Source organism: Macaca nemestrina, chromosome 12, assembly GCF_043159975.1.
Source record: "Macaca nemestrina isolate mMacNem1 chromosome 12, mMacNem.hap1, whole genome shotgun sequence".
In the NCBI taxonomy this organism is placed as follows: domain Eukaryota; kingdom Metazoa; phylum Chordata; class Mammalia; order Primates; family Cercopithecidae; genus Macaca; species Macaca nemestrina.
In genome coordinates, this window is record NC_092136.1 from 71,444,272 (window position 1) to 71,471,359 (window position 27,088).

Consider the following 27,088-nt stretch of genomic DNA (forward strand, 5'->3'; position numbering starts at 1 on the left):
TTACCACTGGACTTCAAGCTAGTTGAGGGCAGAGGCTCTATTTTGCTCATTTGTCTCCCCTTTCTGCCTGGGAGTACCAGCAGAGCAGTGATGTTTTAAGGGTGATCTGTGTATTGGTGCCAGACAGTGAACTTTGCCACCAGTTTTTGATGGGATAAATACAAACAGTAAGTATCTGGAAACTTTTATAGCAACTAGAGTAATTTTATGTCTATAGAAATTAATGACAAATTTGGGCTATATTTTGCATGCCTTTAAAAATATAATTTTTTCTTTTCCGTTTTGAATCGGAGTTTTGCTCTTGTCGCCCAGGCTGGAGTGCAATGGCATGATCTCGGCTCACTGCAACCTCCACCTCTTGGGTTCAAGTGATTCTCCTGCCTCAGCCTCCCAAGTAGCTGGGATTACAGGCACCTGCTATCATGCGTGGCTAATTTTTGTATTTTCAGTAGAGACGTGGTTTCACCACGTTGGCCGGGCTGGTCTTGAACTCCTGACCTCAGGTGATCCACCCACCTCAGCCTCCCAAAGTGCTGGGATTACAGACATGAGACACTGAGCCCAGCCTCCCCTCATTTTTTTAAACCTGTTTCAAGTGTAACACATAAAGAAAAGCGTAAAAAGTACATAAAGATACAACTCAATTTTCACAAAATGGACACACCCACATAACCAGCATCTACATAAAGAAATAACATTACAGCATCCCAGAGATCCCCTCACGGCCTCTCCCAGTCACTACCCACACTCTCAAGGTTAAGCACTACCTTGACTTCTTATGCCATTGATTAGTTTTCTCTGTTTTGGACTTTAAATGCAGGCATACAGTAAGCACTCTTCTATGTTTGGCTTGTGACCTGATGTGAGTTTGTGCTGTAGTACAGAGCAAGAGTTCACTCAATCCCATTATATATTATTCCATTGTGTGACCATCCCACAATTTATTCATCCATTCAGCTACTGATAAACATTTTAGAAATGCCTAAATCATCTTTCACATTAAACATAAAGCCTATCCTAGTCCTCCTCTAAATCTTAATGATTTTCCATTGCAGGGTAAGTCCAGTCTTCTCAGCAGAGCTTACATTAGTGACCTTCAATATCAGCTCCAGCTTTCTTGCCCTCTGATACCCTCCAGCTCTTCTGAACTACCCGCAATATTCTGAGTAAAGTATGCTGCTTCATTCTCCATGCCTTTGAACACGTTGCTCCCTCCGCCTTCCTACCTCAGCCACCTGTATACTTGGCGTTCATCCCTCAAGACTTGTTGTGAACACCATCTCCTACATCATGCTTTCCCTGCCCTCTTCAAGATTTAAAAGGTCTTTTCTTTGTGATCTCACAGCACCTTCTACAGATCTCCATTAATACACCAGATAGCAATTCTTGGTTAAAATGTCTGGTTTTCTCACCGAACTGTGAGTTACTTAAGTGCAAAAATCATGTCTGGATCATCTTTGTTTCCCTGGTGCCTAGGGCAGGCCTTGTGGCAGCAGAGGTGCTCAGTAAGTGTTTGGTAAGTGAAAGAATGCTGGAGCTGGAAGGGGTCCTTGGGATCTGCTATCCTAACTTCTTTATTTTACTGAGGAGGAGAAAGGATATGCCTAAAGGTGAAAGGATTTATTGGTGGCAGAGCCAGAACATCTGATACTTCACCCAGTGCTCATTCCCCTTCTCTGTTTTGCTGGAGGGAATCAGTGTGGAGCTTCAACAGAGGACAGACAGCCTGAGGCAGAGCTGATTCCCTCCACATCAGGCAGTGCCACCAGATGGGCAGACAGTGAAGTGGAACAAGAAGCGGAACTCTTAAGTTCTGGGTCCTGACAACAAGCCAAGAGGCTGTTAAAGGTGATGGCCCCACTGGAAAGGATCTTTTCCTCCGGCAGGGGTGGTGGGGAACTTAAGGACTCATTTGATGACGGCTGGTTAACACTGATAACTGAGCACAGACTTGGAGATAGGGGCAAGGAGGATTCACTAAAGTAGGTGTGAAGGAGGCTGAGAGAGGCCCCAGGGAAAGTATTAGGTTTTGATAAAGCCCAAGTGTTTCTGAAATGAGAGCACCAGTGACTGAAAAGGAAGTGGTATTATGACTATAAGGAGAAGGAAGGTAGCCAGGAGGAGGTGGCTCATAAGTGAAGCTCTAAAGAGTCAGACACATTAGGAAATTAAGAGTCGGGGAAGGGGATCAGCAAAGGGTAGACCAAAAAGTAAAGCACCACAACTCCCAAAAGAAAACCTACAGTGGTTTTGGAGATTTGTCAGTGCATCCAATCCAAAAACATACTAAACCACATGTAGGGCATTGTAGCAAAGGAGATGGAGATAAAAAAAGACACAGGCCTGGCTTTCATCTGCCTTGGTCTAGTAAGTGAGACTGGACCCAAATCCAGAGAACAGGAAAGACTTCAGAAGGAAGGTGGCATGAGGCTGGGGACTGACAGGTAAAAAGAACTCCACCAGCATGAGAAATGGTCTTAAAGGGAAAAGACAGGCTGAATGAACTGCGAGAATAAAGGCACCAAGGTGGGAACACAGTGTAGCTGGAGTATTAGGGCTCCAATAGGGGGAAAAAGTAGGCGAGGGTCAGACTAGAGCAACTCTAAAACCAGTTAAAAACATTAGTATGGTTAGGATTTTTTTTTTTTAAATGAGTGAGCACTGAGTGTTTCTGAAATTAATAACAGAGACTATTTTATAAAAAGTACCTACTCTGTAGAAGTACATATGTCCTAATCCTTATAAATCCTTAGGAGGTAGGTGGCAACACCCCCATTTCCAGATGAGGAAAAAGAACTTCAGAACAGTCAGTAATTTGCCCTGGATCACATACCTATTAAACGGCAGGGCTGGTCCCAAGATCCTGACTCCAATATTCATGCCCTTCCCTTGCAACCTCTCTTAGCTGGGGGTTCTCCTTTGAAGCATATACAAAAAAATACTTGACTAGTGATTTTCTCAATGCTTCCAAAGGTGTATATATATAGCTAGTACCATTTTAGATGCCTGGAAGAGATGTTAATTCCTGTGTACAATGGATGCCTTGGAGAATGAGGGCTCAATTCTCTGGAAGAACCCTGGTCAAGAAAAACTGCCATGATTACAGATATGTTTTAGGAAGAAGGATCTGCCAGTGGGATCACATTCCTGAAAGGACCTGGTTGTCAAAGCAACTTAACGGTCCTGGAAATATCAAGATGAGTCATCTTCAGGAACTTGAAGTATGAGACTCCAGCCACCTTCCCTGATCACTCCTCTTTCTAGTCCTACTGCCTCTTCCCCACCTTCCTCCCTCCCTCCAACCACACCTGCATTCAAGTGCTGAAGCAGAGCCTTCCTGCTGATAAGCCATCAACACAGGCAAAAGCAGCATCTTTCAAGGTAAAAAACACGAGGGTCTCTGTACTTTTCTGTGGTGGTTGAGAGTAGAAGACTGGCACTGGTTAACTCAAAACCCTTCTGGAGAACTCGAGCAAACTCCCATTATCCTTCCTGATAAGGCTTAAGCACGCCCTCCTCTGGGAAGCTTTCTGTAACTGATTCCACCTCTCTGATTACCAGGCAGAATACAGCATTTCCCCCTGTTCGTCCCCAGAGTCCCTTGTCCAGTCGCCTGTCAGAGCACCTACCCCATTATCATGGCCTGTTTCCACATCTGTCTCCTCTGACAGTGTGAGAGCCTCTCAGGGTCAGTGACAGTTTGCCTGATCTGTCTTAGGATCCCCTGAGGCCCATGGTCTCAGAGATGGCAAGTGTCTTGCCGAGGGTCACTTGACAGGGCTGAGATTTAAACCCAGGTCTGACTTCAAAGCTTGTTTCTTTTTCACTATGCCACAGCATCTCCTGAAAATGAGGCGATGTTAAGCAGTCTATGCTAAGCTGTACAATGCTATACAAGTTTGGAGGAGGAAGTATCAGAGTAGACCAGACGACCAAGAAAGGCTTCCTAAGAGAGGGAGGCCTTGAAGAGTCTGAGGATTCAGATAAGAAAAGAGGGAACATGACGGCACTTTAGGCAGGATAGGAATGTTGTAGGTAGAGACAAAATTAAGAGGCCTTAAAAGTTCCATATTGGGGAGGAATGGAATTACAGCTGCCAGAATGAGAGTTTGAGTTCTTTACACATGTCACAACGATAACTACTTATAACAGGGCACCTACCATGTGCCTGCCAGGGGCTTTCATAAAAAATACCACCAATCCTCATGCTATCCTTGTGAAACAGGTGTTATTTTAGATGTACGAAAACTGAGGCTTAGAGAATTAAGGAAACACGTCCAAGGCAACACAGCTAATAGGTAGGTGACCTGGGACTCAAACCTAGGTTGGCATGATTCTGAAGCCTAAGGTTCCCTTTCTATTACTCCATGCCACCTTCTAATTGGGCCAGAGAGCTTTCCATGTTATCAGCCTGATGCTTCTGTCTGAACCTCCTCCCAGCTCAAATGGGGACTTCTGGTCAAACAGCAAGAGCAGCTGACTCTTCTAGCTCTAACCCTCTAAGGTCTGGGGACCCTAAATCCCAGAGGACTAAGTAATTTCAAGGAAACTGTTCTGTGTGGGCCCTGTGAGCACAGGCTGGCCTCTGTATTTAGGCCTGCTTTGGATCTCACAGAATCTCCCTTTAGTTACTGCAGCAAGGCTGGTGGCAAGCACAGCCTAAGAAAACCAGATGGGGCTGGGCGCGGTGGCTCATGCCTGTAATCCCAGCACTTTGGGAGGCCCAGGCGGGCGGATCACCTGAGGTTGGGAGTTTGAGACCAGCCTGACCAACATGGAGAAACCCCACATCCACTAAAAAAATACAAAATTAGCTGGGTGTGGTGGCACACGCCTGTAATCTCAGCTACTTGGGAGGCTGGAGGTAAGAGAATCGCTTGAAGGTGGAGGTTGCAGTGAGCCGAAGATTGTGCCACCGCACTCCAGCCTGGGCAATAAGAGCGAAACTCTGTCTCAAAAAAAAAAAAAAAAAAAAAAAAAGCCAGCCGGATGGGCAGGAAGGTAGGCTCCCTTGCCTTTCCTGAAACCCTTTGGAGAGGGTCAGCTGAGGTCAAAAGACTCTGGAAATATTACTGGCAACAGCCCCTAGAATGATAGAGCAGGATCCTGCCTCTCGGTTGGCTGGTCACACACACAGGCAGACGAAGGGAGGTCAGGGGGAAGGGAGGTCAGAAGTTGGCAGCCTCCGGCCCTGAGTGATGGCAACTTGTTCAGGGTTGGGAGGGAGAAATAGTGGGTTAACGGTTTTGGCCCTTGAGGCTGGGAGGCTAGGGCAGGGGGTGTAAATGGATGCTGGCTAAAAAGGCAGGTGGGAGAAATGTAAAGGTGGGGGCTAAGGGCATCTGTTCCAAGTCAACAGGCAGGAACCATGGCCCTGGAACGGCTCAAAGGGCCAGCCTTGGCCTGGGGGGTGAGGACAGAGGGAGTTTCATAAAAGGCCCTTGTCTTTTCATTTCAAAGGTGTTCGATCTAGAAGGCTAGGAAGAGGGGCTCCTTATAAAGTGAATTCTCTGTCTGGGGGTTGGGGGAAGCAGAGAATGTAAACTACTGGACAATAGCTGGGAGTATTGATTGATTTTAAGGCACGGCAGAGAGAATGTCCTTGGTGAACACTCCAAATCTTAGCTACAAATGTCTTGCCACAGAGCTTTCCAATGGACAAAGGAAGAAGCATTCTGCTTGGGGACGTTTTCTAAGTCTCTGCTTCTGAGAGCAGCAAGTTCTTGCTGCAGAAGCATCAGTCATCCCAAGCACTGCTGCCACATCCACAAGTAGTCCTGCCCTTCAGTGGCTGTGCCCCAGAACAAAGCATATGCTGGCTGCTCTGGGGCAGGTCCCTTGTAGGCTTGGGGATACAGGCCAGGCCTGGGTTTTAAGCTAGCATGGCTGTGGCTGACAGAAAGTGGCAAAATTACATGTTCCTGGGAAGTCCCCAGAAGCCAATCAGAAGATGATCTGGGGATGCTGGGCCTGCGGAGGCAAAAGCTCTGGGACTAATAGAACTTTCTTTGAAGACTGGTATTTGGAAAAGTGATTAGGTAGCAAAAGACAGTTGGCATAAGTTACAAAGAAGACCACAGCTCATTAAAAAGATGTTTCAACCACGCCAGGCGCAGTGGCTCACGCCTGTAAACTCAGCACTTTGGGAGGCTGAGGTGGGTGGATCACCTGAGGTTGGGAGTTCGAGACCAACGTGGAGAAACCCTGTCTCTACTAAAAATACAAAATTAGCCAAGTGTGGTGGCACATGGCACATGCCTGTAATCCCAGCTACTTGGGAGACTGAGGTAGGAGAATTGCTTGAACCCGGGAGGCGGAGGTTGTGGTGAGCCGAGATTGTGCCATTGCACTCCAGCCTGGGCAACAAAAGCAAAACTCCGTGTCTCAAAAAAAAAAAAAAATAAATAAATAAAAAATAAAAGATGTTTCAACCAGTCAAGGATGAAGTAAAATGGGATTAACTCTCTGGGGAAGAAGGAGGGTTCCTTCTGTCTCTGAAAAATGTCAGCTAGCCAGCTGTTGGAGAGGGTTCTGCTGGCAGAGAGGCAGGCAATCATCAGAGTGGCCCAGAGACCTCTGAGGACCTTTCCAGTGCTCAGGTTCAATGAAGAATGATCCCAACAAGGAAGACCCTGGGGTCTAGCCCCAAGAGAGGATCCCTGGCCCTCAAAAAGCAGCAGAGGGGGCATGAACAGGCAGTCATGTACTATGCACTCACTCAGGGGTCTGTGCCCACACATCCTGGCAAGTTGCTTCCCACCCCCTCCCAAGGAGAGGCCGGCGTGGGACATGGGGAAGTGGGAAACAAAGTGACTGGGATGTGTCTGGAAGGTAACACACTTGCCCAGCCTGAGTCTGGCGATGGCATATATTGTCGCTCCAATTAACTGATGTTCTCCAAAGAGAGGGTATTCATTATTCAACAAATATTTATTCAGTGATTACTAAGTGCCAAGTACTATAGTAGATGCTGGGGACACTTGAACCAGTCAGCCATGGTTCTCGCCTTTTAGAAGCTCAGAGACAAGTTAGGGAGAAGACTATTGAACAAACAAAAACAATTTCAGGTTGTGACAAGTGTAATGACAGAAAAGAATAGGGTGCCATGACCCAGAGTAATGAAAGGGGCCTGAGACTGGGGTGGGACCAAAGAAGGTGTCTTTGTGACCTGGGTTAGTAGGGATTTAAAGAGCCTCTCCTTTGTTTCATTAGCTCTGCTTTGGAGGTCACGGGGGAGAAGAGAGAACACTTTTAGGGGTAGCAGCAATCCAGAAAACTCTCACAGCATACACAGACAGGCAGGATGGCATGGTGCATCACACACACATGTAGGCAGAGAACACACATCAGCCACAGGAGGGCAAACCACATGTGTGCACTGCCATTCTCAGCAAGCAAAGTTGCTCTCGAGGCATCCCTAGCTCTGGGAGGATAACAGGGCTCTGGGGAAGTATGTTATTTCCAGAATAGAGAGGCTGCCAAGTACTCTCTCCCCCTGCCAAACCCCACTCCACTCCTCCTCCACCTCCCCCACCCCACCCTTCCTCCACCTCTGTTCTCACCTCCATCAAGCAGCTCCTTGACAGTGCGGTAGTCATCAGCAAGGACAGCATAGTGCAAGGCCGTGCAGCCCTTGAAACTGGCGCGGTTGTTCAGCCGGTTGTTGAAGTCATCCTCTCGGGTGATCAGGACTGGGGAGACAGCAACACAAACCCTTCCATTAGCAATGACAGCATGAGTCACCAATCTCACCTGTTTTCTCGTGGCATTTTAATTCACTCACTCACTCACTCATCTACCTACTCACTAAGCATAAAATGGCACCTACTATGTTCCTGGCCATCTGTGCTGGGTAAGAAGAGGCAAAACAGAGGCCAGTTAGTTCCACAGTGTTTACTGACATCTGTTATGTGTTAGGATTCATCCTGGGGACATGAAATAGATCAGATAAGGTCCCTGACCTAACTGATGAGGGAGGCAGACAATAACCAGATGTTTATAGAACTGTTTGAGATAAATGCTCTGTTATAGGTATAACAGAAAAATATATCAGAATGCCACAGGAGAGTTTAGCTCAACTTGGACATGAGGAGAGGATCCCAGAAGACAGGAGTCTTAAAGGATGAAGAGAAGTTATGCAGGTAAAGAAAACAGGTTGGGGTAGGATAAGGGAAGAGTGGGGCAGCAGACAGAGGCTGTTTTAGCAGAAGATTAATACACCTCTCTGCTCTGAAAATGTTTACATTCTAGTAAGTAAGTGGTTTTAATTTTTTAAAACTTAAAAAATTTATAAAAGCAATTAAATTTTTAAAATCATAGAAAAGTACAAAGAAGAAAAGGGACTGATATCTCAGTGACTTGAGAAACTACATGTCAGATTTTGATATATGTTCTTCCAAATTTCATGTGTGTGTGTATCCCCTACAAAATTGGAATTTACTGTAAATGCAATTTTGTAATCTGCATTTTTACCCTTAATAATTACCTGTAAACATTTTTTTTGAAAGAAGAACAAGCGTTTCATGTGGTCAAAGAACCAAAATCCCCCAGGCTCACTCTAGTGCTAATATTTGTGATTTTCTCACTCTGATTTGATATAAAATAATATAAAACCAGTCCATCACTTTTCCAAGACTCTCTGGGTTGGGTGACTTCACACACCCTGTTTACCCAGGGTGGTCCTGGTTTTCGTCTGTTGTTATAGACAGTTCCAGTTTGGACAATAAATTAGAACATTACCCCACCTCTGGGGCCCTCCCTTGGGAAATGAGACCCCACAGAGCACTCTCTCCCCTGCTCAGGCGACGGAGCTTCTTTCTAGCCCCCACGTGGAAGTTATCCAGGCAACTGTCTTACATTCCCTCCTGAGCTGAGTTTGTGGGGGTACAATTTGGGTCCTGACTACCTGTACTTCTCTTCTCCTTGAGTCCACAGCACAGGATCTGCAGAGGACAGGTTCCTCTTACCTCTCACTGGATAAAGGGGTACACTCAGTCAAGAGGCGACCTTACCAATGTAGTCAAAAGTACCAGACAATTCCTAAACCATTCTTTTTCAAGTGGTCTTGGAATGGAGTCTATGCTTCTCCCCACTGCACAATACTCAACATCCCATACAAAGTTCCAAAAGCCAGAAGACTGCCATGCCTCTTCCTAATACTAATAGATTTTTTTTTTAAATGGAGTTTTGATCTGTCACCCAGGCTGGAGGGCAGTGGCACCATGTGGCTTACTGCAGCCCCTACCTGAGTTCAAGCGTTTCTCTGCCTTAGCCTCCTGAGTAGCTGGGATTACAGGTACCTGACACGACACCCAGCTAATTTTTGTATTTTTAGTAGAGATGGGGTTTCGCCATGTTGGCCAGGCTCGTCTCGAAATCCTGACCTCAAGTGATCTACTCGCCTCAGCCTCCCAAAGAGCCGGGATTACAGGCATGAGCCACTGCACCTGGCTACTAATAGATTTCACTCACTGACCTTCTACTCTATACCTGACATGGTCACTTGACACAGTTAATCTTACTTAATTCTCATAATTACCTTACATAGTAGGTAATTATTATTCCCATTTTATAGATGAGGAAATGGAGGCTCAGAGGTCACATAGCTAATAAGTGGTTGTCCTCACTCTTTCTCACATATCATAATGTCACCCTCAGTTTCCAAATGAGGAAATCAGAGACCAAGAAAGAAGTAGAGCCCAGATATCCTGGTCCCAGCCTTGGCTCTTATTCCATCCTGTTTTCCTGTTTGGGTGAAGGTGCAAACACAGTCTCTGCAGAATTTGCCCTTAATAGAAAATGGTCTAAGGTTTGTAGCTAGCACTCAAATAAGCTAGTGTGGATGAAAGCATTTCAAATATTTGGCCAAAATAAAGGTGGTGGAATGTGCAGCTGGAAAACAGACAACAGTTTCTTGTGGTTTATAGAATCAGTGGTCAATGAGCCTTCTACTCCTGCCATGGCCTCTCCAGACTGATGAACCCCCTGCTCCTGCCCCAGGGGTGTTATCTGACCTTTCCTGGAGCAGGAAGAACAGGAAGTTAAAAGGCCTCTAACATACAAGTCCCATGTGCAATGGCATCTACACTTTTCCCATAAGAGATCCCTTTAGGACCTCAGTCAGAGATTACTAGCCCTTAGTTACAGTCTTATCAAATCATGCTAGGTGATCTTATTTCCAGTCCACTGCAGACTGGGAGAAGGAAATAAGAAGGCCAGGGAGGATGCTACAGAACCAAGCAGATTGATTACAATCAAGCATTGGCCAGGCAGGCAGGGAAAAGAACAGGACAATGAAAAGCTGAAAAAGGAATTCAGAGTACAGCACCTCAAAAGCCCCTAAGGGCATCACTGAACTGCCACATAGGACATTAACTGCTGGATATAATGATGAACCTGACAAAAAGTGATAGTTGGCTCAAGGAAGCAAGAAAAGTGTAATCCATTTTACAAAGAAAACACATCACTTATTCAACAAACAACATTTAATGAGCACCAATGCATGGTGGTAGTTCCTGGAGATATAATAATAAATAAGACACAGTTCCTGACTTTCAGAAGCTAACATCCTAATGCAAGAATCAGACCACTGAGCAGACAAATGATAATACAATTTCACACGTGCAATGACAGAGCTATACCCAGGGTGCTTACCATAAACAGCAGACGAACTTCAGGAACACAGCTGGGGCTATTCTGGTGCAAACGTCAGGAGAGTGCTGGTGTCATAGCCCAGCTAATAAGGAATGTCCAGAGGAGGCTCACTGCTCACCTAGGTCTCATCTCTCATCATCACCCTTCTAATGCTCTTTCTTGCCTCTGAGCTTTTGTAAATACTATTCTACTACCTGGAACATCTTCCCCTCTCCCATTACTTCAGTTGGCTAACTCCAGTACACCGCTAGGCCTCTGATTAGAAGGTCTCTGATTAGAAGTCACTTTCTCCAGTGATTCCTCCTACGTTTGAGGTACTTATTGCTCCTAAGAGCTCCTCTAGCACCTTAGGCATCTCCTAAATCTAGTATTTATTACATTCTATTGCAAGCATCTGCTTACTTGACAATTCCCCACTAGACAAAAAACTCAATGAAGACAGTAAGTATGACTACCTTCTCCATTGGCCAGCAGCGTATGGCCGTAAGTATGTGCTCGACAAATACTTGTTGAATCAACAAATAAATACATAAAACATAAACAAGGTCTTAATATTATCTTTGGTTTTGGAATAATAAAAATAAAAGTAATACCAGTCAGCAGTATTTGGTGGGGCTTTGGAGTCAGACCACTTATGTTTCAATCCCAGTTCTGAACTTACTGACTGTGTAATCTTGGGCAATTTACTGAACCTCTCTGTGCCAGGCTCCTTTATCTATATGTGGGGATAATAACAGTAGCGCCTTCATGGGAGGTTGTAAGGATTAAATGAGACACTATGAATAAAGGGGCTGGGTACAGTGCCTAGCATATAGTAGCTCTCAATAAATGTTCGTTATTATCTCATCATGGGCTTCCAAAAGTGTATTTTTTTCTGTGAAAAAAGGCTTCATTCAAGGAATCCTGCATATACTTTTCCTGTCAGAAAGGCACAGTGAGGTGGGCACAGTGGCTCACGCCTGTAATCCCAGAACTTTAGGAGGCCGAGGAGGGGGCAGATCACTTGAGCTCAGAAGTTTGAGACCACCTTGGGCAACATGGCGAAACACCAACTCTACAAAAAATACAAAAATTAGCTGGGCGTGGTGGCTCATGCCTGTAGTCCCAACTACTTGGGAGGCTGAGGTGGGAGGATCACTTGAGCCAGGGAGGCAGAGGTTGCAGTGAGCCAAGATCATGCCACTGCACTCTGCCTGGGCGACAGAGCCAGACCCTGTCTCAAAAAAAAAAAAAAAAGAAAAAAAAAAAGAAAAAAGAAAAAGAAAAAGAAAAAAGGAAGGGAGGGAGGGAGGGGAGGGCACAGTGAGCATGAGAATAGAGTTCTGAGTTAAAAGCCATCTGTTTCACTGGGTGTCACTCAGCAGTTTCTTTTTGACAGCCGAACCCTCGTTAAAATCCTGCAGTGGTCTCTAGATAACAAAAGCTTTATTTACTGTTCACTTCTGCAGGGGAAGGCAATCCTAGCTTTGAGTCCCTCTTGGTCTCTACTGGCCACTCCCAGGAGCTGGTGCCATCTAATGTTATGGAATGTCTAGCAGTGCCCTTGTCTTTAAAGATGTGAACATGTTTTCATGAGAGGGAACCGCTATGACTAATAAGACAAATAAGAGAATAACCCCTTATGTTTGTATCATGTTTTAAAGTGTAGGGAGCACTTCAAGGCAATCACTCCCTCATCCTCATGACAATCCATGTAGGGCCGACAGTTCAAGTACTATCATCTCTATTGAACAGATGAGGAAACACGGGCTTAAAGAAGTTAGGTGGCCTGCTCAACTTGCAATGCTGGTCAGTGGTAGGCTAGGACTAGACCCTAAGTCTGAGTGGCTCCATGGCCTCTGCTCTATCTTCTGTACTGTGCAGCTTCTGCCAATGCCCACAGGCCCAAGCTTCACATAACTCAGGGTCGAATGATACAACCTGAAGCTCAGGGACTAAGCTAACTTCTTATCAAGAGTCTCTAGGAAGAAGCCTCTGGTCTCTCAGCTTCCTCTCACTGAAGACTCTACACAAATTAAAACCCTGCTGAGACATCACAGAACCAGTTAGAAGCAGAGCACTTGCCCCTTCTTGCCACTGCTCAGGAATGGCATCTACAAAGTGTGTGTATGTGAGGGAGTTGTCTACAACCCACCAGAAAGGTCTCCGACTTTCCAACTTGGATCAGTTACTTCATCTCATCATTTTCATCTTTTCCACCATCATTCAAACTAAAAAAAAGCGTAAAGAGCTTCAGCATGAAGTGTATTCCAATTACTTTATTTATTTTTTTGAGATGGAGTCTCACTCTTGACACCCAGGCTGGAGTGCAATGGCACAATTTGGCTCACCAACCTCTGCCTCCCGGGTTCAAGTGATTCTTCTGCCTCAGCCTCCTGAGTAGCTGGGATTACAGGCATGTGCCACCATGCCCAGCTAATTTTGTATTTTTAGTAGAGATGGGGTTTCACCACATTAGCCAGGCTGGTCTTGAACTCCCAACCTCAGATGATCCACCTGCCTCGGCTTCCCAAAATGCTGGGATTACAGGTGTGAGCTACTGTGCCTGGCCAAAAAACATTTTTTTATTAAATAAAATATATAGAGAGATGGAGTCTCTCTATGTTGCCTAGGCTAGTCTCAAACTCCTGGGCTCAAGTGGTCCTCCTGCCACAGTCTCCCAAAGTGCTAAGATAACAAACATGAGCCACTCACTGCACCCAGCCTTCAAGCAGATTTTCCTTCCCACCTTCTTCCTTTCCCCCTCCATTCCTGCCACATAGAGGACCCTGGTGACCCCAGTGTGAATCCTCAGCAGGCAGCAACGTGTATTAGAAAGACCATGGGGGCTGGAGTCTGCAAGTCTGGAAAGCAAAACTGACTGTGTGACTTTATTAACATCTGTGAGATTCAGTTTCTTCATCTCCAAAACAGAGATAATATCACCTACCTCACAAGAGTCAATGGCAAACCTAACTTAAAAAATGGACAAAGGATTGGAATAGACATTTCTCCAAATAAGACATACAAATGGCCAAAGAGCACATCAATAGATGCTCAATATCACTGGCCATCAGGAAAGTGCAAATCAAAACCACAATGAGGCTGGGCATGGTGGCTCATACCTGTAATCTCAGCACTTTGTGAGGCTGAGGCAGGAGGATTGCTTGAGCCCAGGAGTTCAACACTAGGCTGGGCAATGTGGAGAGACCACATCTCTACAAAAAATTTTAAAAATTAGCCGGGGGCTGTGGTGGCGCATGCCTGTGGTTCCAGCAACTCAGGAGGCTGAGGTGGAGGTGGAGGATCCCTTAAACCCAGGAAGTCAATGCTGTAGTGAGCCATGATCACACCATTGCACTCCAGCCTGGAGGACAGAGCAAGACCCTGTCTCAAAAAATAAAATAAGATTCAATTTATATTTAATGTCCAGATCAGGCAAATCTATGGAGACAGAAAGTAATTACTGGTTGCCAGGGGCTGGTAATAGTTGAGGAGAAATGGAGAGTGACTGATAATGAATATGAGGTCTTTTTATGGCATGATAAAAATGTTCTAAAATTAATTGTCATGATAGTTTGCACAACTCTTGTGAATATACCATATAAACCATTGAGTTATATACTCTAAATGGTGAAGTGCATATAGAACCAAAAAAGAGCCTAAACAGCCACAGCAATCCTAAGCAAAAAGAACAAAGCCAAAGGTATCGGATTACCTGACTTCAAACTATACTACAAGGCTACAGTAACCAAAACAGCATGGTACTGTACAAAAACAGACACACACACCAATGGAACAGAATAGAGAACCCAGAAATAAAGCCACACACCTATACCCAACTGATCTTCAACAAGGTCAACAAATATAAGCAACGGGGAAAGGATTCCCTATTCAATAAATAGTGCTGGGATAACTGGCTATTCACATGCAGAAGAATGAAGCTGGACCTCTACCTCTCACCACATACAAAAATCAACTCAAGATGGATTAAAGATTTAAGTGCAAAACCTCAAACTATAAAAATCCTAGAAGAAAACCTAGGAAATACCCTTTGGGACATCAGCCTTGGCAAAGAATTTATTACTAGGTCCTCAAAAAGCAACTGTGACAAGAACAAAAATTGACAAATGGGACCTAATTAAATGAAAGAGCTTCAGCATAGCAAAACGAACTATCAACAGAGTAAACAGACAACTTATAGAATGGGAGAAAATATTTGCAAACTATGCATCTGACAATGGTCTAATATCCAGAATCTATAAGGAACTTATGTGGGATTTTTGTCTGTTTTGTTTTGTTTTGAGATAGAGTCTCACTTTGTCACCCAGGCTGGAGTACAATGGTGTGACCTTGGCTCACTGCAACTTCCGCCTCCCAGGCTCAAGTGAGTCTTCTGCCTCAGCCTCCCACATAGCTGGGATTACAGGCGTGCACCACCACACGAGGCTAATTTTTGTATTTTTAGAAAATCCTGTTTTCTAAAACAGGGTTTCACCATGTTGTCCAGGCTGGTCTTGAACTTCTGACCACAGGTGATCCACCTGCCTCGGCCTCCCAAAGTGCTGGGCTTACAGGTACGAACCACCACACCTGGCCAAGAAGCTATAAGGAAGTTAACTCAACAAGCAAAAAATAAATCCCATTTACAAAATGGGCAAAAGACAAGGACATTTCTCAAAAGAAGACATACAAGCAACCAACAAACATATGAAAAAATGTTCAACATCATTAATCATCAGAGAAATGCAAATCAAAACCACAATGAGATACCATCTCACACCAGTCAGAATGGCTCTTATTGGTGAGGCTGTAGAGAAAAGAGAATGCTTATACACTGTTGGAGGGAATGTAAATTAGTTCAGCCACTGTGGAAAACAGTTTGGAGATCTCCCAGAGAACTTATAACTACCATTCGACCCAGCAATCTCATTACTGGGTATATATCCAAAAGAAAACAAATTGTTCTACCAAAAAGAAACATGCACTCATATGTTCATCACAGCACTATTCACAATAGCAAAGACACAGAATCAATTTAGGTGCCCATCCATGGTGGACGGAATAAGGAAAACATGGTACTATTCCATGTGATACTACATGGCATACTACACAGCCACAAAAAAGAATGAAATCATGTCCTTTGCTGCAACATGGATGCAGCTGGAAGCCATCATCCTAAGCAAATTAACACAAGAACAGAAAACCAAATACTGCATGTTCTCACTTATTATTATTAATTTTTTGAGATGGAGTCTCTCTCTGTTGCCCAGGATGGAGTGCAGTGACACAATCTAGGCTCACTGCAACCTCTGCCCCCTGGATTCAAGCGATTCTCGTGCCTCAGCCTCCCGAGTAGCTGGAACTACAGGCTACTCGCACCACCACACCCGGATAATTTTTATACTTTTAGTAGAGTCGGAGTTTTGCCATGTTGGCCAGGCTGGTCTTGAACTCCTGACCTCAAGTGATCCACCTGCTTCGGCCTACCAAAGTGCTCGGATTACAGGCATGAGCCACTGTGTCCAGCCTGTATGTTCTCCCAAAGTGCTGGGATTACAGGCATGAGCCATTTTGCCCAGCCGACATGTTCTCACTTATAAGTGGAAGCTAAACAATGGGTACTCATGGACATAAAGATGGCAACAACAGACACCAGGGACTCTTAGAGCACGGAGGGATGAAGGGGGGCAAGGGTTGAAAAACTATTGGATACTATGTCTAGTACCTGGGTGATGGGATCAATTACACCCCAAACCCCAGCATCATGCAATATACCCAGGTAACAAACCTGCACATGTAGGCCCTGAATCTAAAATAAAAGTTGAAATTAAAATAGATTTGATACAAAAATGTTTTAAAAAAAGAAATGAGGTAGGAAATCTAGTGAGGTATGAAAGGAGGGGAAGAGAGGCTTTTCTATTTAAAGCTCTTGTATCATTCATTTTCTTTCTTTTTTTAATTGATATATAATTCACACTCCATAAAAACAAATGGTGAATTGTATAGTATGTAAATTAAATCTTAATAAAGCTGTTAGGTTAAAAAATATATGTAAGAAGATGAGCATATTGCCTGGCATGTAGTAAGGACTCAATAAATGGTAATAAATTTATTATTGTATCCTTTCCTCTTCCTGATGTCATTCCAATACTGGCCAGAATCACCTCTAACACTAACACTGTAGAATCTTTCAGGCTCATTCCATACTAGTGCGGCCCATTTCATACTAGTGGAGAGTCACAGGTGAGTCCTGAAGGCTAACATCCCACAACTAAGAGTCTTCCTCCAATACTCAGATAAGTAAATATACAACAGAACAGTAAGAAAATAATGGTTCCATTTATTGAACACTCACTATGTGCCCAGGTACTGTGCCAGGAACTTTATGACTATTCTCACAAGAACCCTACTAGGCTGTTACATTATTATTCCTATACAATAAATGAAGAAACTGGCACTTAGAGAAGTTTTGTATCTTATAAAGTCACACTGGCAGTCACTGACTGAGCTGGAAAGTTCAACTCCAAGGCTTATAACTCTTTTTCTCTAAGTGATTACATGGCTTTATTATGCTTTCTCTTATTTATGTACATTTTACCCACACTTTACAATTCAAGCATCTTGATTTTCACTGATCTCCCTTTCCTCTATGCCTTCTGTTTACATCAAATTAGTCAACATTTCCTTTTACATAGTCTTGTGTGTTCTCAGATTGTTTCATGTGTATTCTGTTAAGCATGGCAGGTTGCTTAACAAACACTTCTTTAGTAAACGGATGTTAAGCTTGTCTCCCCAGGCAGGAAACAGGTTCCTGATGGACACACACTGTGTCTTCAACATGTCTTTATCCTTTATATAGAGAAGGCACTCATGGTCACCTAGGCTGGCCGATGGCTGGAGGACTATCCCCTACTTGAAAATGATTCTCACAGACATGGTTTCTGCCCATGGACTGGAAGTTTTCTCCTTAGGAATAGGACCTCACCTCATTGTCAACCCATTCTAGTGTAGCATCGGGGCTCAGAATAGAGTTGATGAATTAAAGACTGGGTCAACAATACTTATTCCACTGGAGACACCTCAAGGGCAGCCTTCCCACAGAGACCCCAAACCCATTTTCTCTCACCTCCATGAAAGGGAAGGTGTAGACCAGGAAGGATGGCAAGGAACTTGAAGAAGACAGGCTATTATCCCTGCCTGTGGCCATGACAGTCAGTGCAGCATCCTCTCTGGCTCAGGACCCTTCTTTTTAGTGCAGACCCAGGGAGTGCTTTCCAGAGCCCACATCTCACCTTCACATCACCAAATTCATAAGGTGGGGCAAACTTAAGAATCTGTTACTCGGTTATCTACAGACCCATCAAAACTCTGTTTTAACCTTCTCTACTTCCTACCTCTCCTAACTCTCAGAGTAGTGACATGCTCACAAGTATCTGGATTCCCTTAGATTTGTCCTATAAGTACCCTGAGGTCACCCTCTTCCCCCTCCTCTCCCACCCCCATCCTATCCAAAGCAGCATTCTTTGAGCTCCACAGATTCTCTGGGGCAGGGCTGGCAACAAGAAGAAGGTGGCGGCTCTTTGCCTCTCGGCAGATATGCTACTCGGTTGGTCAAACTTGGTTCCTCTGTGTTCCCCATCTCTACACCTGCTTGCCTCTCCTCTGCCTTTTCTTCAAGATGTTAAAAACTCGCAATAAAAAACAAATACAAAATGCTGTAATTAATAGCCAATTCCAAGCCAACCCAGCATCTCTACTAATAAACCTCAATACTTGCAAAAAGAACAATAAATTCTGCCCCTCTCTGGTTCTGAGGTGGTCTCTTTTATATAGTCTGTGTGTGTATGTATGTGGGTAAGTGTGTCTACATATATATATATTTTCCTTTATTTCCCATCCAGGGAGGGGCAGAATAATGAACTGCGTGCGTCAGGGAAGATGAATCTGAGATACTAGGGAGCAGTGCAGTAAAAAGATTAAAGTGTTATTATTGTTGGGTTTTTTTCCCCCATGGTCCATTGTGACAGCTCGACCGTCATCTGTAAAAAATGTCTCAGCGAGAGATAATCATCGGAAACTCAATAAAGCGTCAGGGGGAGCCTCAGCCCCTATCAATCACTAGGTGCCTGGAAAATTTCAGCCCTCTGTCTCCCTTCCTGCTATCCATATAAATGTCTCTAATATATTTTGTGTGGTGTGTGGGACCCATCCCTGATTTGGAACTTTTGATGAAAAAATATTTATACACAAAATATGTAAATCGGTTAAAAATCATAAGACTAGTTCTTTGCCACCCAATTCTGTTTTTTCTTATTTTTATAAATGCATCAAATTTATTCTGTTTAATAAAACATGTCAACTAGTCTATCTCTCTCTCCTAGGACACAGACAGATACACACACACACACACACACACACACACACACACACACACAGAGTTTGGAGGGCTAAAAGGATGGAAATAATCAACCTAACTGGCTGATTCATTTAATCATGCAGTTGGCCAAAATGTATCCTGGTAACTCTATGGTGGCCAGAACCAGAACTATGGAGAAATGACATGTAGAAACACTGGCCACGGAGTGTGACAAGGCTCTGAGTGAGCCTGGACAAGGATGAGGAAGGGGCTGTGACATTATTAAAAATAATAAATTGCCCACACAGCTTTTGGCCTGGCAGATTCCCAAGCCTTTGGACAAGCCAGAGATCTGAGCTGACTAAGCTGTGGGCACATGCAGGCTGATATGGTTGTTGGGTCTTATATAAGAGCAGGAGATAGTTCTGCTGGCATTTGACAGCCTCTGCCTCAGTTTCCTTTATTATAGGGTTACTACCTATATTACAGGGTTACTGTGAATACAAAGTAAGTATCAATCAATATTATCTGCTACCCTTGCAGCTATCACCATCGTCATCTCATTATCACCTCCCTCTGTTTCTCTATCCTGAAAGGCATCAATTCCTGCAGTGCCCTCTCCTTTAGGACCTTCAAGGCTCTTCTCTGTCTAAAGGATAAAGTCCAAGAGTCTTGATCTGGCCCTACTCTACTAATGTTGCATCTTTATCGCTCATCACTCTCTAAGATGAATCTTCTGCTGCGTGCATGCTTCACCCCAACATGTTCACCTACCAGCGTGAAACATAATTTTTCTGTTTCTCATATCTGAGTGGTTTTTTGTTTTTTGAGACAGGGTTTTGCTCTATCACCCAGGCTGGAGTGCAGTGGCGTGACCGTGGCTTACTACAGCCTTGATCTCCTGGGCTCAGGCAATCCTCCTGTCTCAGCCTCCTGAGTAGTTGGGACCACAGGCACATACCTGGCTAATTAAAAAAAATATATTGGGCAGGGCATGGTGGCTCATTACTAATCCTGACACTTTCGGAGGCCGAGGCAGGCAGATCGCCTGAGCTCAGGAGTTTAAGACCAGCCTGGGCAACATGGTGAAACCCCATCTCTACTAAAACACAAAAAAGTTGCCGGGCATGGTGGCACATGCCTGTAATCCCAACTACTCAGGAGGTTGAGGCATGGGAACTGCTTGAACCCAGGAGGTGGAGGTTGCAGTGAGCTGAGATCATGCCATTGTACTCCAGCCTGGGCGGCACAGCAAGACTCTGTCTCAAAAATAAAATAAAAATAAATAAATAAATAAAATAAAATAAAAGTTGTGTAGAGACGGGGTTTCACAATGTTGCCCAGGCTGGTCTTGAACTCCTGGGTTCAAGCAATCCTTCTGCTTCAGCCTCCCAAAGTCTTGGGATTACAGGCATGAGCCACCACACTCGACCACTCTGTATGTTTTGAACATCGCACACCCCTTCTCTACTCACATTCAATTGCACCCACCTGTCAACCCTCCATACAGCTGTCCAAAACCTTCCGATACTTTGAGGCTCAAATGTCATTTTATTTCCTTGACTTCTTCAGCCAGAGATTCTCTTCTCTAAGCTCTTATGGTCCTTGCTATCTGTACCTCTGACTGGACCCTTTGTCAAATATTGTCTTGGTAATGTCTTAAGTCTTTATTATTACTAATTACTGTTCTTGCAAGCACCTTATATTTGCATAATGCCTTGTATTTTCTCAAGCGCTTTCGTAAGTCCTCCAATTTGGGCCTTACAATAAGCCTATGGTGTAGGAAATATTATTCTCTACAGATGAGAAAATCAAGCTCAGAGAGCAAAAAAGAATTGCCAAGGTCACACAATTAGGTAATGGCTAAGCCATTCCTTGGACTCTAAATACTATTTGGCTCTTTGAGGGTAATAGTTTGCTACCAGAGAAAAGCGTTTGGAAGGCTGTGTCAAAGACTGACATTCCGTTAAGAGTATAATGAGGAGGAGGATGTAGAAACAGAGGTTTACATTCACAGAATTTCTTCTATGTTCTAGGGTTTAGGTTAGGGGTAAATGTACCATACTACCTCTAACTCTCCCAATAACCTTTCTTTTACAAATAAGGAGACAGTGCCTCTGGCAGGTATAGAAAATCGCTCCAGGTGTCAGAGCTATTTAGTGTTCTGCACACACATAATACCATAGCTTAAACACACAGCCTCTCTAGGAGTGAAACTTAAAGTGGCAAAATAAGATCTCTAGTAGGGAGGTGAAGGCCCAGATGAGTTTTTTAAGCAGTTCAAGCACAAGACCACAACTAATACCTGTAGTCTAGATCATGCTTTCCAAAGGGTCGGAGCCTATTAGAAATGCAAAACCTCGGGTCCCACCCCAGACATACTCAATCAGAATCTGAGGGTAGGGTCCAGGAACCTGTGTTAACAAGCTCTCTAGGGGATTCTTATTTCCTTGGGAGCCTTATTGTTCTCAGCTGAGTTTTTGCTCTCCAAGGGCATGCATTCTCTCTGCTATGCTTGGGTTAGGCTGGGCACACAGTGGGTGCTGGGTAGTTAACTTATACTGAGTAAAAAAGATAGTCAGATGAGACCATCCTTGGCATGTACTGGGGAGGGGGAGAAATATTATACAGAGCAGTTCCATTACCGCCAGCAGGGAGTCCTAGCCATCTCCTGAACTCCAGGGCACTTGTCCACTGGTTTGTGATGTGCCGGCTTGCACCGTCCTGTCGCCCATCTGAAGACACAGAGATGGGGAGGTCAGCTGGAGCAGGCCAGGCCCTGCAGACCCTGGAGCTGTGGGAACGGGGCACTCAGGCTGGTGGGGTTGGTCCAAGTCCTCTACCCCCAGAAGGGCCCTATGCCAACCCAGCTTCTGCCCCACTCATCTTTATTCAGCTGCCACTTGGAGCTGAGAAGAGAAGCTGATTTAGAGCCCGCTCTGGCTGCGTTTCTGCCGTGTTTTATTGTTTTAATTGTACATATGAGAGGCACTCAAAATGCTTGCTTGCATTTCTGACAGCCCCAGACACCCGATGTTTATAACAGTTACTTATAAGCAGCCAGCGGCATCCCGGGCTGGGTGACTTGTTTACTGTTACCACTAATTTATTACCTCCTCCATCTGAGGATTAGGGCCCCCACCCATCAGCCAGCCACAAGTGGAACACTCCTGGAGTGGGCATGGGTAGGGCTCAAGGCACTGAATGGAATGTGGTCGAGATCAGGGAATAGGTTGGCAGAGGAACAGCTATGATCCTCATACTTCTCTCCACATTTATTTCATCTCACAGACATTCTAAGCCACGCCCTCCGCTTTTTTCTTCTTCCCCGTCATTTTCATCCTCCAAAGCCCAACTCAAATTCCACTTCTTTTAAGAATATTACGTTGGGTGCAGTGGCTTACGCCTGTAATCCCAGCACTTTGGGAGGCCGAGGCGGGTGGATCACCTGAGGTCTGGAGTTAGAATCCAGCCTGGCCAACATGGTGAAACTCCATCTCTACTAAAGATACTAGTAAAATAAAAATAAAAATAAAAATTAGCCAGGCATGGTGGTGGTACCTATAATCCCAGCTACTTGGGAGGCTGAGGCAGGAGAATCACTTGAACCCAGGAGGCAGAGGTTACAATGAGCCAAGATCGTGCCATTGCACTCCAGTCTGGGCAGTAAGAGCGAAACTCTGTCTCAAAAACAAAAAAACAAAACAAAACAAAAGAACATTACTTGCTCTGATAGTAAGCCTAGAGCTTTAAGAACATTAGAAATCACACGGCAGACAGGGGCACTGGAGGCCAGATAATCCAATGACCCATGGCAAGAATCCCCTTTACAGAATCCATGATGGGCAGATATCTCAGCTGTTAGCACCCCTTGAGTGGTGAGTTGCTCAATACCTCCCAGGCAGGCTTCCTGCTTTACACTTTGCCAAAACCCATCTCCATAGAGAAATTCTGCATTAAATGTCACCGTGCTTTAAATATATATATGATTATCTCTAATCATCCTAACAACCCTATAAGATGGGTATTGTTATTACTACGTTACAGATGAGAAAACTGAAATTCAGAGACTTTAAGTCATTTACTCAAGATCACATATCTAGTGAGTAACAGAGCTTAGATGAATCATTCAGATATCTGGTACTGAAGCCCAAACTTTCTCTAGGACACCAATGTGCCTCTGAAGATGGCACTCTGAGGGCTGGAGAGAAAGGAAAGAACAATCGGGCCAACAAGATTTCCATACCAAGCACCCTTGGGCTACCTGAACCAGTAAGACTGCCCTCTACCCAGAAACACCAACGTTGACAAAAGTGGACCCAGCTGAGTAGGCTTCTTGCTAAAGAGCAATGCTCACATGACACAGGAGAAGAGTGAAACTAGGAATGGCATAACCAATGACAAAGTCTCAGCAAGGATGGCAAAGAAGTTTCTTTCCTCCCTAGGCTGTGTCTGTTCTCAGCAGGTAAAACGGACACAAAGCATCTTTGATACCTTTTAGTTTTCTTGCCTGGATCCTCTTTCCTGCTCACACCTTAAATGCTGGTATCCTGAGTAAAGGACTTGTTCTCCTACCACTCCCTCACTTTAAATACTTTCATTGGGCAATTTCGGTCACATCCATTGTTTTAACTCCCAAGCAAATGGAAAATACTCCTAAATCCCTGTCTCCTGCCAAACTACTCCTTTGAGCTCTCCAGACCCACATATCTAACTATTCACTCAAACTAGAAACTGAGGTGTCACCATGCATACCTCCTTTTCCATCAATTCTCACAATCCACTGAGTACTCAATCTTCTAATATTCTGCTAACATCTATTTACTGTATTCCCAAAGATCACCTTTAGGAATCTCCAGATATTTTAAATGTATTTTTGGAGGACAGGAGCATAGCTTCTTATCACATTCCCAAAGGAGTCCATTATCCCTAAAAAGTCAAGAACCATTGATAATCTTTCCCCTCCAATTCCTCCTCTACCCTGTCAGAATGGTCCATCTAAAATGCAAGTGTGAATTCGACATTGTCCTGCTTAAAATCCTTTGGCCTTCAGAATAGAGAATGAGCTCCCTAGAACTGCCTTACAAGGTCCTTCCCATGTGTAACCTTCTTCACTCTCTGGCCTTATTTCTTGTTGTTCTCCTCAATCCTGCAGCAGATGATTCCATCTGCTGTCATTCCCTAACCCCCACCCAATGCCTCTGCATACACTGTTCCCTCTGTCTGGAAGGTCCATTCCTCTTAGCCTTCCTGGCAACCTCCAACTCATCCTTAAGACCCAATTCAAGGTCACTTACCCTGTGACACTTCCCAGACACCAGTCTGCTCACTTCTCAGGTGGAGCTCACCACTACTTACATCAGTGCTGCCTACATATTTGTACAGCTACCACTGCATTTATCACTCTGCATTGTGATTCCTTGTTTACAGGCTTGTCTCTGTAAATGACTGGGAGCACTGTTGAGGGGCTAGACTATGTATAATCATTTATATAATCCCAGCAGCTGGCAGAGTGCCTGACATTCAGTAAGAACATGCTGAATTATACATAAATGAAACTAATAAGCAATTACAACTGTAGAGCACTTTACAATCCACACATCACATATTTTATCTCTTGATATTCACAACAATACTAATATAGAAGAAAAGGAATGTATCATCGGAGGTTAGAGAGGTCTTTCCAAAGCCACAAACTATACCTTTCTTCAGTACTAACTGCAGGCCAAGGGCCACAGAAATATCCATTAGAAATTTAGTGAACTTCTTGGACTTAGCACTGACTCCATAGTCTACTATAATAGTGAAGGACTGTCCAACTTTCCTGAGCTTGTGACCTTCCTGTGAATTTGCCTAGACACACTCGAGGGAAAGGGAATTACAGCTCTTGTTCTACTCTACCTTCCTTACCCATCCCTACAAGTCAGGTAATTTTTCATGAAAAAGTCAATCCAATACAAAAATAAGAGAACTACAGGATTCTTTTGTTTGCATTTCATCCATGAGAATGAGTCAGAGCTGGGTATGGTGTCTTGCATACAATTGGCAGTCAATATATATTGGCTGAATGGCTAAAAAAATGAGGTTTCCTTAAACAGAAAAAGGAAAGACATGGTTAAGAAGAAGCTAAAGGCTGAGGCTGATGAGAGAGAAGAGCCCTGAGATGATTCTAAAGGACTATCACTATCCAGGTCCAAGTCAGAATGTTCAGTGCACCAAGTTGGACAGCATACCACATCTAAACCGATACACCCAGGAAAATAAAGCCAGTTGCCAGAAAACTGTGGCAGACAAAAGTAATCTAGAATTAAGAAAAAAAAAAAAAAGGTGGAGAGGTAGATCTTGCAAGCCACAGTGAGTTTATCAATGATTCCTGACAAACTTCTAGGATGTTATTATTATTTTTTTAACAGTTGGTTGTTTTTGTTTTTGTTTTGAGACAGGGTCTTGCTCTGTCACCCAGGCTGGAGTGCAGTGGCGTGATCTCAGCTCACTACAACCTCTGACTCCTGGGTTCAAGTGATTCTTGTGCCTCAGCCTCCTGAGTAGCTGGGACTACAGGCATGCACCACCACACCTGGCTAAATTTTGTATTTTTAGTAGAAACGGGGTTTTGCCATGTTGGCCAGGCTGGTCTTCAACTCCTAGCCTCATGTGATCTGCTTGCCTCGGCCTCCCAAAGTGCTGGGACTACAAGCGTGAACCACGGTGCCCAGCATTTTGTACCAGTTCTTAAACACTTGGGTAAGTACTGGGTACCAGTATGGGTTCCCTAAGAACAATAAATCAACATGCCAGAATAACCTGATTTCCTTTTCTGGAAAGGGTTATTAGACAAGAAAATAAGACAAATGCTAGAAACATTTTAATTTTAGCAAGAAATCTGGGGAAAAAGCTCTTAAAATTTTGTGAACAAAGCAGAGGAACGGAGGATGGAAAAGAATGAAAGTTGATAGAATTACACCTGAGAATGCTGAATAATGCATCAAAATTATCTTCATCATGTGCTCTAGGACTCTGTATTTAATAAAGTCCTTATAAACATTTTAATCCAAGTAAAAGCATGATGGCAGGGGATCTTGTCTGTCTAACTCATCAGTGCTTAAAACACTACCTGGTACACAGGTAGTGATCAATAAATACTTTTGAATAAATAAGTGAATCCACAGAAAGCCTACTACTAAATTTGCAGATCATATGAAATAAGAAGAGATGGTTAATATTTTAATTGTTATTTCATAAGCGGACATGATAGCCTTTTCGAATATTTTTGTTGTCTATCTCTCCCTATCTACCTACCTACCCACAATGTAGGCTGTCTGGCATAAGAGTTAAAAATAATCCAGAGGTTGGCCAGGAAAAAGAAAAGAAAAGAAAAGAAAAGAAAAAAGAAAAGAAAAGAAGAAAGAAAAAAAACTAAGAAAAATAAATTATATAACCTTGAACTAGGAATGCAAAAAAAAATCATGTGGAGCAGGGCTGGCAAACTACAGCCTCTGGGCCAAATCCAGCAGGCTGTGTGTTTTTATAAATAACGTTTTCTTGAAACATAGCCACATAGATTTGTTTACTGTTTATGGCTACTTTTGTATCACAATGGTCAAGGTAAGTAGTCACAACTGAGATCAACTGGCCCACAAAGCTTAAATGTTTACTATCTGGCTCTTTCTAGAAAGTTTGCTGACTACTGATCTAGAATGTTGAATGTGAGTATCACCCTGGAGGTTACCATTAAAACACAAAGCTACAAAACATGAATGTGGCCGAGCGCGGTGGTTCACGCCTGTAATCCCAGCACTTTGGGAGGCCGAGGCGAGCAAATCATGAGGCCAGGAGATCGAGACCATCCTGGCTAACACAGTGAAACCCCGTCTCTACTAAAAATACAAAAAGTTAGCCAGGCGTGGTGGTGGGCGCCTGTAGTCCCAGCTACTGGGTAGGCTGAGGCAGGAGAATGGTGTGAACCCAGGAGGCGGAGCTTGCAGTGAGCTGAGATCTCGACACTGCACTCCAGCCTGGGCGACAGAGCGAGACTCCGTCTCAAAAAAGCAAAACAAAACATGAATGTACATCGTGGAGACCAGTGTGACAGCAGAA

General features: G+C 44.1%; 1 protein-coding gene and 1 long non-coding RNA gene across 7 annotated transcripts in view; one reads left to right on the plus strand and one right to left on the minus strand.

Moving 5' to 3' along the window:
* LOC105468702 (ClpB family mitochondrial disaggregase) overlaps nucleotides 1–27,088 on the minus strand; it is a 148,439-nt gene that overhangs the window by 58,069 nt on the left and 63,282 nt on the right. For 3 of the 5 annotated variants that reach the window (XM_011718940.2, XM_011718939.3, XM_024788777.2), the window contains 2 exons: nucleotides 21,637–21,726; nucleotides 7,563–7,691 (listed from right to left, as the gene is read on the minus strand). In XM_011718940.2, the coding sequence (XP_011717242.2) occupies nucleotides 7,563–7,691; nucleotides 21,637–21,726 (219 nt within the window). The remainder of the gene's footprint in view (nucleotides 1–7,562; nucleotides 7,692–21,636; nucleotides 21,727–27,088) is intronic. The other 2 variants (XM_011718943.3, XM_011718941.3) reach the window with 1 other exon arrangement.
* On the plus strand, nucleotides 36–23,292 carry LOC105468701 (uncharacterized). Of its 2 annotated transcripts, XR_011610908.1 has the most exons (4): nucleotides 36–167; nucleotides 1,691–1,848; nucleotides 8,032–8,141; nucleotides 23,157–23,292. It is a non-coding gene; the product is annotated as an uncharacterized lncRNA (long non-coding RNA). The 2 variants fall into 2 exon arrangements; XR_011610909.1 differs by lacking the exon at nucleotides 1,691–1,848.